The sequence below is a fragment of the Cheilinus undulatus genome, linkage group 22 (genome assembly GCF_018320785.1).
Source record: "Cheilinus undulatus linkage group 22, ASM1832078v1, whole genome shotgun sequence".
NCBI classification, from domain to species: Eukaryota; Metazoa; Chordata; class Actinopteri; order Labriformes; family Labridae; genus Cheilinus; species Cheilinus undulatus.
This window is the reverse complement of record NC_054886.1, coordinates 14,669,529-14,683,334: the sequence shown is the minus strand read 5'-3', so window position 1 is coordinate 14,683,334 and position 13,806 is coordinate 14,669,529. Positions and strand designations below refer to the sequence as shown.

The following is a 13,806-nucleotide window of genomic DNA, read 5'->3' as shown; positions in this document are numbered from 1 at the left end:
CTTTACAAGTCTTCCAGGGCTGGCTGCTGAGAAGCATTCCCACAGCATGATGCTGCCACCACTGTGCTTCCCAGTGGGGATGATGTATTTGTGATAATGTGCAGTGTACACAGTGTCTTGTCTGATGGCCAAAAAGCACCATTTTGGTTTCATCAGACCAAAGAACATTTTTTCACTTGACCAGGGAGTATTTCACATGCCTTTCGGTGAACCCTAGTCAAGATTTAACACATTTTCTTCAACAGTGGCTTTTCTTTGTCTTCACGGTGTAATGGTAGCCAGGAATACTGATTAACTGGTTTTTACTTTACATACTTTTTTTTGTTTAATTTACATTGCTTTGTAGAAATCTAATTTCTCTTTGACATTTAAGAGGATTTGTTTGCATTTATTTTTTGCTAAGAAAGCCAAATTATATTGACCATGATTGACAAACTCATTGAAAGGGTAGAACATCCAAGGGGGTGAATACTTTTTATTGACACTTTATTTTGAATAACCTTCTATAATAATGGTCTTTTAAACATCTGTTGTCCTGTGGCTTTGTTCAGTCATGTGTTTTGTTAAATCAAGGATCCAAACTGCAACATTTTTCATTGAATCAGTTTGAAAATGTTTTGGTAATTTGGGTCAGGATTTGATATTAAGAGGTGGTGGTGAGTCCTGAGGAAAGACCACTGGGTTAGACTGAGTGACTGACTGAGATTGCAGGCCTGAACTCAAGAAAAATACAGAGCATTAGTTTAACTGGCTTGTCCCTGTTGTGTGATATCGCTTAATTAGAGTCTAAAGCAATAATTCTGTATATTTTAGGTCTATTGTCATGTAACACACATGTAAATTTTGACAAAAAATATGATAGGGTTAGTCTAATTTCAGTAGTATTCATCACAGAGTAATGTGTGGTGACTATACCAGGAGTAAACATTTGAGGCTGGTAGTGTAAATGTTTAAGTCTTTGTAAAGCATGTATGTTTGAGTACTGACATGACAGAAGACAAACAGCTACAATCCCTCTGCTTTATGTATTTTCTTTTCTCCTTCCTGTTGATGAAGACTGCGTGGGCGTCTTCTAAGATCTCGGCTGAGCGCCGAGTGGACCTGGCTCTCATCTCTTTCACTTTCAATAAGGATTATCTCTCTCTCTCTCTCTGTTTCTTCCTCTCTTTCTCTCCATGCACAGTGAAATGGTCTTTCAAACACATGGCTAAACATACTGTACATTCTTTAACAAGCGACGGAGCTCGATGTGGCTGTCGGGTTTTTTAGTGTAGGAGAATATAGCTCCACGTCCTTTTCATATGCATGCCGAGGTGAGGCCATGTTTGCACACAGAGTAAAAATAAATTTGGCAAGCACGCTGGAGGTTCATGTGCGAGACTGTATGCACAAACAAACAAAAACTCAATCATATGCCAGACACATCCATGCACGCACAAGTCAGATGCACATATGCTACAGAAGCACGCAGGCGTGTAGGCATGCCACGGTCTTGCTGTTTCTCTCAAGTTTCTCTCCATCCTCCCACCTCCTTCCCCGCTCCAGCCTTACCTCCTGGCCTTGGACTGACAGCCAGGGCGAGGGGGGATCTCAGGGAACAAGGAAGGGCCCTGAATAAATGAACAGGCAAATAAGTGTGGCGCAGGACAGGTAATGGAACTCAGAAAAGCAGGTTGGGAACGGAACAGTAAAACCTAGTGATGTAAAGAGCAGTCAATAATTGAGTAGGACATTCATTATTTATTACAGCTCTTTGTAAATTCATAAGACTCTGGGGGGGGGGGCAAGACCAAAGCTGAGTTTTGGATCAGGAAGTGGGTACAGGATTTGGGAGCTCAGGGGGGTTGGTGTGTGTAGGAACTTTATAGTAGAAAAGTTTTCTTTCGTCTTTAGACTTTGGGATGTTGGTGTGTTGGTGGATGTGTATGTTCAAGATTTAAAACCAGGAAATGTTTGCAAGGACTGCTGGACGTCAAAAGGTCACAATCAAGGAGTTGTAAGATGTAATGATGTTTTCTGATACAATACAGTAAAATATGATATTGTTTAATACATATGATACAAAGCAAAGATACTAGAAAATATGCAGATGCTGATGCAGTATGGTATGATACACCAGTAAGAATCTGAATATGATTGGGCATTAATCCACCATCAAGAAATTGAAGGAATATGATGCATGTGTAAATCTGCCTAGATTGGGCCATCCTCACAAACTGAAGGGTCATTCAAGAAGGAGACTAGTGAGAGAGGCCATCCAGACACCTATGACTAGATTTTGTTGAAAGGCCAGTGGGAGACTCCATGGTCAAGTGGAAAAAAGTTCTTTGGTTTGATTAGACCAGATTTTGGACATCAGATGTGATGCTGTGTTTGGCAGACATCATAACAAACACACCATCCCCACTGTGAAGCACAGTGGTGGCAGCATCATGCTGTGGGGATGCTTCTCGGTAGCTATCCCTGGAAAACTTGTAAAGGTAGAGGGTGAAATGAATGCACTGTAAACATTGGGAAAATCCTGGAGGACAATCTTATTCAGTCTGCAAGAGAACCATATCTTGGTAGATGAATTTTCCAACAAGATAATGACCTGAAGCATACAATGAAAGCTTCATAGATATGGTTTAAAGACAACAAGGTGAATGTTCTGGAGTGGCTCAGTCAAAGTCAAGACTGCAATCCAACAGAGGATTTGTGGCTTGACTTAAAAGGGCTGTTCACACCTAATCTCAGAGCAACCTGACAGAGCTTGAGCAGTTTTGCAAAGAAGAATGGAGTCAAATTTCAGTGTCCAGATTTGCAAGCCTGATTGAGACCGATCCACACAGACTCAGTGCTGTGATCGCAGCCAAAGGTGCATCTACTAAATACTGACTTGAAGGGGATGGACATTTATGCAGTCACTTTTTTTGTACCTTACACATTTTTGTTCAGATGGTACAAAGCAATACCAGAACATAAGAAGATGTTGAAACCTTGGGATATATTGCACCAATATAAATATCAGTTTGACAGGACATGGCATAGCACAATACGTTATGATGATATGAAGACACAATAGAGCACAAGATTCAGATAAAGCAGCACTGAAGTTTGTACTGTTATGACTTGCTACAGTCGAAATACCTACATCAATTTGTTAGAGCATGCTGCAATAACATACAATAGAATGCAATGCAACAGGATACAATATTTTTCTGGTGTTTTCACCAGTATTGGTTTCTGATCCTGCCTTAAAAGACTTAACTATGCCTCTCAAACATCAACTGATTCCAGGTAAATAAACTAAATCGAACATTAACAGTGCTGGCAGATTGTAATATTATGTTGTGTTTTCCATCTATATATTATTTTCAATTGCACTAGCATTAGTATTCCCAAAGTTGAATGAGAAAAAAAAAAAGAAAATGGTATGGTATATCTGGTGAGTGTAGCTCATTTTAGTTTTTGTATTTGTATTTGTGCATGCAAGACAAACTGAGGAATTTGTAAATGCAGGTTTTGCAAGTCCAAATTTCACCCTGCAAAGACCTGTTGAAATCCTTTCTGGTGCCCTGCATAAATCCACTAAAAAAAGACCAGAGGACAGTCAGACTTAATCCCGGTCGACCTGTGGATAATTAAACTGGATCGAAGATGTGCTCAACCCAAACAGACCCAGATTGAGGGATAACCCCAACACAGGAGGGGTCATGATGAACCACTCATTAACAAAGACAGTCTGGGAAATGTAGACTTGCAGTGAACCATTTTTGTTATTATCATTCTGCAGATGTATTTTCTTAGAAGGGCCAGATAGGCTTTTGGTAAGCCAAAAATGCCAGAAAGCAGAGGAAATGTGGATTATTTTATTGTGACAGATAACCAGGTTAAGCAGTTTTTGTATAACAGAACAGCTCTTTAAAACAAATACAGCATTAATTTTTTCATTTCTGAGTTGTTAAATCTAGTATATTGTTTCCGTTGCTTTCCAAGATATTAATTCAGTTACGGCTTGTAAAATACTTTTTGATTGATCAGTTCATGAAGTCATTTATGTATGCAACTAAAGCAAAGAGCAAGAAAAACCTGACGCTTTTTGATAAACACTTAATATAATTCGAACCTTACAGATCTCCAGATCAGGGCGTCTTTTAAAAAGGCAACCCTATAATACAGTTCCGGGGGGGGGGGGAGGTGTGCTTGTCAACAAGCAAAGTAGACAACTGTTAGGGGCTCCAGGCCAGTGGAAGTCCCAGAATCTTTAAATCACAGCGTTGATTTAGTGTGCAAAATTTGCAATGACAGTAGGAAACCCCCCCTAAAAGGGCCCCATCCAACAGCACTCCCTTGTTGCACTTCAGTAATTACTTCTGTGAAAACCTAAACTTGTCAGAGACAGAAGCTAAAAGAAAAATGACTGTCTAGGAGTGAAAAATGAGGAAATAAGAAAGCAAGACATTTAGAATCTGACCCTAAAACACTGTTTTGCGCTGGCTTTATCTAATGTTTCATTGAGATCTAACAAAACGTTTCAAATTGTATATTTTGTATATTTTGACTAGGAGTGTTTAATCAGCTCATTTTGTCTTTCTTTTTTTTAAATCATAGGATGATTGAGGCTTATTTTGGTCCCCTCTTTAAATAGGTATTTAAAAGTATTCTGGTTCCTGTTAACAATGTGTGCATATAAATTTAAGTTGTTTAAGAAATCAGATGTGCAATGAATGTCTTTGCCTAAATTGAGTTCTTTTTTGCATCGCTCTGAGCGACTTTGAGCAAGACAAAGACTCACAAGCTTTTTGTTCTTTTGATGAGCTGTGTGAAGACAAAAAAAATCTTTTTTTTCCATCTGAAGGTCAACAACACATGAAAAAACAATTACTCTCTCTATTCTTAAATTGGCAAGCTTCACCATTACAGTTTTTCAACCTCTAACAAACATTTCCTCATGCTTCTTTAGCTGACTCACACAACTAAATGGACACTTGATTTGGGCGACATGATTAGTGTGTAGTCTTTCCTCTTTTGGGAGGAAACTTGCCAAACATAAACAAAGTATTAAGGGTAAAATGAAGAAAAATTCTAACAAGTTAATGCTTTTGTCATGTGCTAATTATCAAGTAACACGGCAAGAATCTTCTTGAAAAACACACTTCAGATCTTAGTCTAATGTTTTGGAAAGGATTCAAAAAACCAATATGTACCACCTTAAGTAATTTGTAACTAATTTGGTGGTATGCTAAGGCCTTGTTTATACGACAACGTTTTGCTTTGTTTTTCGTTTTCATTTCCCAAAAGTTTCATGTTTACACGGCAACGTTTTGAAAACAGTCTCCATCTACACGAGAATGCAGGAAACAGAAAAATGCCTTAGTAAGGTGATTTGCCACACAGTAAAACTGTCTCTACAACAAGGACAGTGTTTTTCATGTGTTTCTGATAATATGTAACATTTTTATCATACATGTGTGCATGAGAGTAATTCATCACTAAATCCTCCTCAACATCACCATCGTAGCGCAGCAGCGAAATTTTACGGCACATATAAACACAAAAATGCATTACAAGACCAGTCTTATTATAATGAAATCCTGTTAAGACTGTTTGATTTTCCAGGGACAAATTTTTCTCCTAAAGCCTTTGATTTCTTGTGGATTTTCTCCAAATATGCAGCGCTTCCTGCTTTTAGCGCAGCAAAAGAATGATAGCCTTTTCAGAACAATATTTCAGCTTCCACCTTTTCAATTTTATCCGCTTCTTGAAAGTGATTAACTATCTTTTTTAACTAAACACGGAAGTTCTAATCCTGTCTCCTCCATCAGCTGTACATTGATAAGTCGCCGGTGGAGGAGGAGACAGGGGAGTCAGAATACAATACAATAACTTTATTTATCCCCGAAGGGAAATTCAATAAGTTATTAAAACTTAAAGAAAAAAGATAAAGTCTGAATCACTTCCAAGAAGCAGATATATAGGAAAATAGAAATATCATTCTGAAAAAGGCTCCAGCTGCGCTCATGTGCAGCGCTGTGCTTTATGAGAAAATCCATGAGAAGTTAAAGGCTGTAAGAGCTGAATTTGTCCGTGGGAAATTAACTATTCTACGTTATACAAGACTGATCTAGCAAAGCATTTTTGTGTTAATATGAGCCGTGAAATATCTCTGCCTCACGATGGTGATGACAGTGATTATCATGATGAGCGATAAAAAAGGTAAAAGTAATCATTTCCAAAATGAATAGCATGACTTTGTCTAAAGAAACTGGCACTGATAGCCCTCTAAACGAGAATAATGTGTCCTCTTTTCTAAATCTAGCTGTCTGTGACATGAAAAGCAGTAAACTACATCAGACGGCTCGGCTCGAGCTGCTGCGGCAGGGTCCAGAGTGCTGTGACACTCGTGCTTGACAGCTGATTGCAGCCGTAGTGCGCAAGTGCGTTTTCAGGAAGTGTCGTTTTCCCTGTTTACACGGAGACGGGGGCGTTTTGGAAAACTTCCACTCTGGAGCCCGTTTCAAGAAAGTTTCATTTTCAGGCACCAAAACAGCGTTGCCGTGTAAACGGACAGCCAAAACGCTACAAAACGTTTGCATTTTTACTCGAAAACGTTGTTGTGTAAACGGGGCATTAGGGTCATTGTCCATTTGGTAGACCTATTTACTACACCCAGTTCTTCTGTTTCTATGTAATGTTCTACCCTCATGATTTCTTCTGATTTGTAAGTGCACAAGTCTTTCCTGCAGTAAAACACCCCCACAACATGATGCTGCCACCCCTCTACTTCACGGTAGGGATGGTGCTCTCATGCTTGCAAGCTTCCCCCTTTTTCCTCCAAATGTAACAATGGCCATTATGACCACAAAGTTCAGTTTCAGTTTCATCAGACCACAGGGCATGTGTCCAAAAATTAAAATCTTTGTCCCTGTGTACATTTGCAAACTGTAATCTGGCTTTTTTTATGTTGCTTTTAGGGTAATGGCTTCTTCCTCGCTGAGTGGCCTTTCAGTCCATGTGGGCACAGGACTCGTTTCACTGTGGACAATGAGTCTCTCTTACCAGCTTCAGCCAGCATCTTCACAGAGTCTTTAGCTTTTGTTTCAAGGTTGATACGCACATTTCACACCAAAGCACATTCATCTCTTGGACACAGAACCCGTTTCCTTCCTGAGTGGTATGATGGCTGGACATTCCCATTCTTATAACTTGACAGATTGCTTTCCAGTGATTGAAAGAATCCTCACTTCCCCTGAGACTCAACAATAATAAACAAACGCAAAACACGGCATGAGTTAAGAGGCTTCCTTTGCCTCGTTAACAACTTCGCTAAAAGAAAAAAGAAAAAACCATGTTCCTTTTAAGCAACTAAATCTTACAGGGTGCCGGTTAGTACAATAAGAACTCAATGTGTCATCTGCAAATGTGTTGATTCTGGCTGGCTCTTTTATGTGAACAGCAGGAGCCAGCTTGTGTTTGAGAGCTAGTTTCCTTTTTCCCCATTGCTGCTGTTTTGTAGACATAAAAAAAGCCAAAATGATACCAAATGAAGAGCTGTTTAAGAGCCAAATACCAGCTCTTATTACTGAGCTGAGCCAGATAATCTGAATCTCTATAAAAGATTCCTAATTCCCATCAGTGTGAGTGAGACGGGATGGCCATTGGCTGTTTAAACACAAGTAAGATCACGGTTATCCAGGTTAGCCAGGCTGTACTGAACCAAACACTACTGCTTGGTGGAAACGTACCAAACTGTTCACTATCCCTTATTGTCAATAGCTGGATTCTCTTTAATTTCAGGTGCATCCTAGCTGATTTTGTCATTTGAATGTCACCCTACAGACTTCATTTCCTGGTCTTATTTTTTCTCTGCCGTGTATTGAACAGCCATCACAGCGGGTGCTGCCTCGGACCTGTGATGTGCATGTTGAGGCTTGTGTTTACTCTCCTTTAGTATCTGTTGTGTTTCCACTTTGTTGGCTTTGATAGCACGGTGTCTTGGGTGTTAAGGGAATGGGCTTTACAGCACCGGTTTCATGTCGACTTTTATGTCTGTTTGAAAAGTGGTCGAGGAAGATATCTAAGAGGCCTTGGAGTACACATCTTTGAATGTAAACCATGAACATGTTTCATAAAACTATGCTTGAACCGTTTAGCCATGTGGTTATTCAGGGTGATAGATGAAACGGCTGGATTCAGCGTCCTGTCAGAGGACAAGACATTTGAAGAGCAAGTTAGAGGACAACACCCTGAAGAGATTGTGTTGTCATGTCTTAACAACCAAAACAAGGCACTGCAGGCCAGTCAAGCTTTTGATTTCTCGGTATACATGGGAATGCTATCAGGATACTTCAGTGCATTAAAGGCTGAGATAGAGGTGTCTTTCATCAGCCTTTTTTTTAAAAGTAAAAACAGAACAGAAATGTAAGGTTGATGTTTTTAAGTTTTTTTTTTTTTTTAGCTTGAACAGAACATGAAAATGTTTGCATGTATGGCTTAATGGTAGTTGTCTAGAATAGAAAACCTAGTTTTACTTCTAGGGTGTAGAACAGTTTCTTCTCTATGGATTTTGCAGCTTTTTTAGATGAATTTAGGCTAATGTTAGCATCTTTGTCCAGCAAATGACACCTATGTGAAACCTAAAATTATAAATCCAGAACTTTATGTAGACAGACCAAATCAGTACCGAGGTACAAACCGAACCGTGGCATCTGTAGCAGCAGTTAGAGGTAGAGTTGGAAGGTCTGATCCCCAACTTCTGCTGTTCCATGTTGATCACCTTTAGGCAAGACACTTGCTCTTACTGCTTTGTCAGTGGTGTTTAAAAGGGTATGGATGAGTATAAATGGGATTAGCTAATCCTGATGGCCAATTCTCTATTTCAGCCTCTCCCATCACTCTGTGAATGTGGAGTGACTGGAGTAAAAGGGTGTGACTTGCAGTGTAAAAACGCTATAAGTAGTCAGACCAGTAGAAAAGCACGGTGCATTACCCATTTACTGTGTAGACTGTTACACCTCTAGTCATGAAAACAAGGAATCTTTGGATTGCATCAAACATCAAAGTAGTGGCAGCAGTGCTTTCTTAAAGTCATGTGACTGAAGGTCTTTGCAATGGTTCCTTTATTTTCGGATGTTTTTCATCTTCGTAATCTGAAAAACATCACACACTGGAACCTTGCACACCGAGTCCGTTGTGTTTTTATGCGCCTTTACTCTGAAAAATGTGGCACATTATTTCATACTGTGAGCCCATGGCTGTGTCACTCCTTTAAAATTCCCCTGAATCCATCCATCCTGACTGAGAGCTTCATACAGCACATGCTCATGCATCTTAGTGCTGTGCCAAGTTAGAGAGAAACTTGTCAATTCAGTCTGTTTTGACCTGTGACTAGTTTACAAATGTTTGCCTTCATCTGTTATATGACCATGCTTGATCTCCACATAATAGACAGGCAAATCCTGGTGTATAAAGTGGGGGTTCTGTCCTAAAAAGAGAGAGGGGAGGGGGCAAGCGAATGTGAGGGAAGCACCAGGCACTGATCTGAATTATCAATCACCCATCTAAATGAATTGGACTGAAAATTTGAAGTTGACCCTGTTCCAGAAAAAAAAAAAAAAAAAAAAAGATGGATGAAAGTTTCGGTGTCAGTGTGCAAATGTGATTAGAGCACCATGAGATCAGTTTTCTTTTTTAATGTATGAAAAATCCTGACCAAAAAAAAAAAGTGACTCAGTGTGCAGCGGCCTTAACGTTACACATCCTATGTGGTAAATTTACATTTGACCATCACCTTAACAGTTAAAGATGGATACCTTGTTCAGCCCTACTATGGTGCTTTATTTACATTGAAAAGTTAAACTGTTGCTTTAAACTTGAAGTTTACAGTTTACAGCTCACAAAAATAATAAATCCACTACTTTAAAATATCTCTGCTTTCAATAAAATAGATATGCTGAAGGCTGCTGTGATATTGTGAGACAGTGAATTTCTGATTTTTGTGAACTGTAAGCCATAATCATCAAGATTAAATTCAAACAAAAGCTTGAATAATTGTACTTTGTCTGTGATAAATCTAAAATTTATGGAAGTTTTTTTTAAAAGTCTATTATGGGTAAAATGGAAGTTTCCGATATTCTGTTTTTTTTTATATTCCCCTCACACTGGGGGTGTCCAAACTTTTCCCCCTCACGTACAGAAATATGTAAGGACACTGGGGCCACTTTAATATCCACAGGACGAGGTATATGACATTGATTAAATCAGAAGCAGATTAAAGGAGCAGCTGGGGTGGAGGAGGGTTGCAAGAGCAGCAGAGCGTAACCAGGCAAGAGCAATTTAAAGGCGGAATGAATCACATACTTAGAGCAAATCAGCTGGCTGTCAGCTGATGAGGGCTTGCTTTAGATCAGCTGAATAGGGCGGAGCTTGACTGTGTGGCCTGCCTGAGCGAACACTAAATGCTCAATTTAATGGCTGACAAGGCAAACAGAGAATCATTTCCAGATTTTTTGAGGCTACCAATCAGATTTCAGGGGGCACCGTTTGGCCCTAGCTGCCACTGGCTCCGCCCCTGGAATATTATTGGTACTGCTATTTACTGCCGAAACTCATCAGGGAGTTAGAAAACAAGATTTTATTATTTTGATTGCCAATGTTCCAATATGGGCCAGGTTTCATTTTATTTGTAGAATTTGCTGTGGGCCAATTAAAATGTAACGCGGGCCACATTTGGTCCACCGGCCATAGTTTGGACACCCCTGCCTTACAGCAACAGATAATACAATCTGATATTTGCAATTTGCAATTTGTGGACATTTTAGACAGCTGGACATGAAAAGAGCTGCTCTTTTACTATGTGTGTGGAATTAATGCTGCTTTCAAAACAGGGGTAGATTGACCCTTATTAGCATTGTGAATGGCATATCAGCTAGTTTGACTGTCAGAGCTTGATGAGGCTTTGTGAACAGTTGGTTTAACAAAAGACATCCACACGCTTTTATCACATCAATTCAAAGTGATTACTCCTTTCCAGATGAAATAAACTGCTCTAAGTTTTCACACCTTTCTTTGACTTTTCCCAGCAGGGTAACAGAATTAGTGGATTCACAGACTATGAGTCTCATTAGAAGCCTTTTTGAAACTCTATTATCTTTTAACTAAGTGGTATGTTGGAAAAATCTGCCTTAAGCTCCCAAATCTCGGTGTAGCAGTTATCTATATCTGTAGTGCTAGACTTTGCACTTCTCAGCTTTGTAGGATGTTCTTTCTCTTCTTGGGGCTAAGTTAATTTCACCAATCATAGCTCATTCTGTTTCAATTACTCATCCCTAAGACATGAATGTTCTCTATCAGTTTGAAATTGGAGTTTAACAGCCAAGAAGCCAGTGTGGTGTGGTAAAAAATGACAAATTAAGGCTGTGGTTCAAAGACATTAAGATGCCCTGATACGTCTTTGTCTTGCTTTTCTTTGGCCGTTATGATTCCTTTCTCTCTCTCACTCTGTTTTTCACACTTGTATCCACACACACCATGCAGCTCTCTTTTCCTCCGTTACTGTCTCTCACTCATGCACGTGTCCACAGGGGAGCGCCAGGAGTGGATGGAAACTCTTCAGTCGGCCACGCGCCCCCCCGCCTGCGGCTCCCAGAAGTGCTCCGACAGCCTCCCCCACCCCTCCTCTACAAACAAGCGAGGCATGCTGGAGCTCCGTGGTTACAAAGGCAGAGTGCTGGTGTCCCTGGCGGGGAGTAAAGTCAGGCTCTGCAAAACAGAACAGGTACTTCCAACACCGCCGGGACTTCCTCTCTACAGAGTGACATCTTCCTGTTTAAAAAAGGAAGATAATAATCACAGTGTATTTGAAGCAGATAAGGCAGAGATGGAGATATTCATGAAAGATATCGAGAAGTTCATGAATGTGTAATGAAAAAGCTAAATATATATTAAATTACTCCACACATTGTGCTCTATTTAGGGTTGGTATGAGCACGTCCTTGCACACAGAAGAACTGGGTGTAGCCAACTTTGCACATCAGACACACATGCATATTTAAACAGAGTAATCTTTAAAAGAAGGTGGAAAAGTAAGAATGAAAGTCATGGGTGTTTTTACACTGATGTGCCAAATACTTGAATATGGACAACCAAATACAGGATTCTGAGTCCACATTTACACTGAAACTATGCACTGAAAACATACTTTTGTTCTCAGTTTAAAAAACTGTTCTGCATTCAGATAATGGTTTAAAAACACCATCTCTACAAAAATGATGTACTAATAATGCTGCAGTATACATTTCAGGCCAGTAGTTGGAGGTGTGATGCAGTGAAACAGCACGTGCATGCACTCCTACGATGCTCCTACTTCTACAGAGTGGTGAGGTGTAAACATACGAATATTGCTAATGCACAAATGTGAGGTGGGATTGCTAATCTGAGTGACCCTAAACCTAAAAGTGAGTTAATTTCAAGAAAAGCAGTGAGTAGGGACGTAGAGAACTACTAGTTCGACAATCTACTTGTTGCAATCCAGTCAGCGGATTCCCCAACTAATCATATTTTATTTTATTTTATTTTATTATTTATATATAACTCTAAATAACTCTGACTAGGGTTTTAAAAAGGCCATTAAAAAGTTTAATTGAAGCAGAAATTTAGTCTTGGCCTTAAACATAACCAGTGCTAATGTTGGTTGGATGAATTTGTCTTTATTTGGTCTGATAACCTTATCAATTTGTTTGGCTCAATAAAAATATGTTGCTTAATAACCTCAAGTTTGCTTCACAGATAAATACTTTTGTTTCAAGACTGTAGAAAAATTCAAACTAAAACTAAAGTTTAAAAAAAGACAACATTAATTTGACACTATTTGATGCCACCTATTTAGCAGTTAAACAGGTATACCTGATTAAATGGTAGGTGAGTGTGTTTCAGCAGATGGTGTTTTTAAGTGGCAGATATTTTTAAAGTTGCTACTTCCCTCTGACTCATCTATGAGGACAGTTTCCTGCTTTGTTTGGTTTACAACCCAGCTCTGCTTCTCTCATCAGCTGAAAGTAGTTCAGTACTATCCAGTCATGCAGTAGCTCTCTAAGTGGCCTTTTTTTACTCTCTCTGCCAATTCAGCCTTTGTTCTGAGTGAATTTTTTTGTGCTCTAAAGAGAAACTTTCAAGCATCATCCAAATGCCGCTCTGGTCAAACCAAGTGATGCTCTGATGCGCTAAGTGCCTCTTTGGTTCAACCATTTGTCATTATTTTGGCCAAAAGTCTCTCTTAATTGGCTAAAGCGCCCCTCTTCGTTGCCCAGGTGTAGCGTGAAAGGAAAATCTAAACCCAAACTAAAAGGACAGAGTTTGTGTAACCTTTTCTCTCTTAATTTTACTTGTTGTCTGTGACTTCTATTTCCTATCACTGCTAAATCGCAAAGACCCTGAGTCCTCTACTTTGTGTAAGCATCTGAAATAAGTACCATTTTCTAGGGATGTACGATATTGGATTTTTGCCGATATCTGATATGCCGTTATTTTAAAACTCGTTTTGGCCAATACCGATATTTAATTACATTTTTTTCACTGTAAAACCACCAATTCTGTCCTGTAATACAAATATATTTTTTAAATATTATAGCCGTTTTTTTTTTTTTTTAGAAACAGACAAAACATTTGATTTTTATCAGAAATTAAGGATGTATTGTTATTCTTTTTTCAAATACAGCCATACACTAATTAAAAACTTAGAGTGATGTCTTTGGGTCACATGTGCATTATATGCTACATGTATTTTTAACAGTACAGCCAAAGTCATCTGCATCTTTGAGGGCAAAA

General features: G+C 39.2%; 1 protein-coding gene across 3 annotated transcripts in view; it reads left to right on the top strand.

The window, feature by feature from the left end:
* arap2 (ArfGAP with RhoGAP domain, ankyrin repeat and PH domain 2) overlaps positions 1–13,806 on the top strand; it is a 232,484-nt gene that overhangs the window by 62,007 nt on the left and 156,671 nt on the right. For all 3 annotated transcript variants that reach the window (XM_041778717.1, XM_041778719.1, XM_041778718.1), the window contains exon 9: positions 11,565–11,758. In XM_041778717.1, coding sequence (XP_041634651.1) covers positions 11,565–11,758 — 194 coding nt within the window. The remainder of the gene's footprint in view (positions 1–11,564; positions 11,759–13,806) is intronic.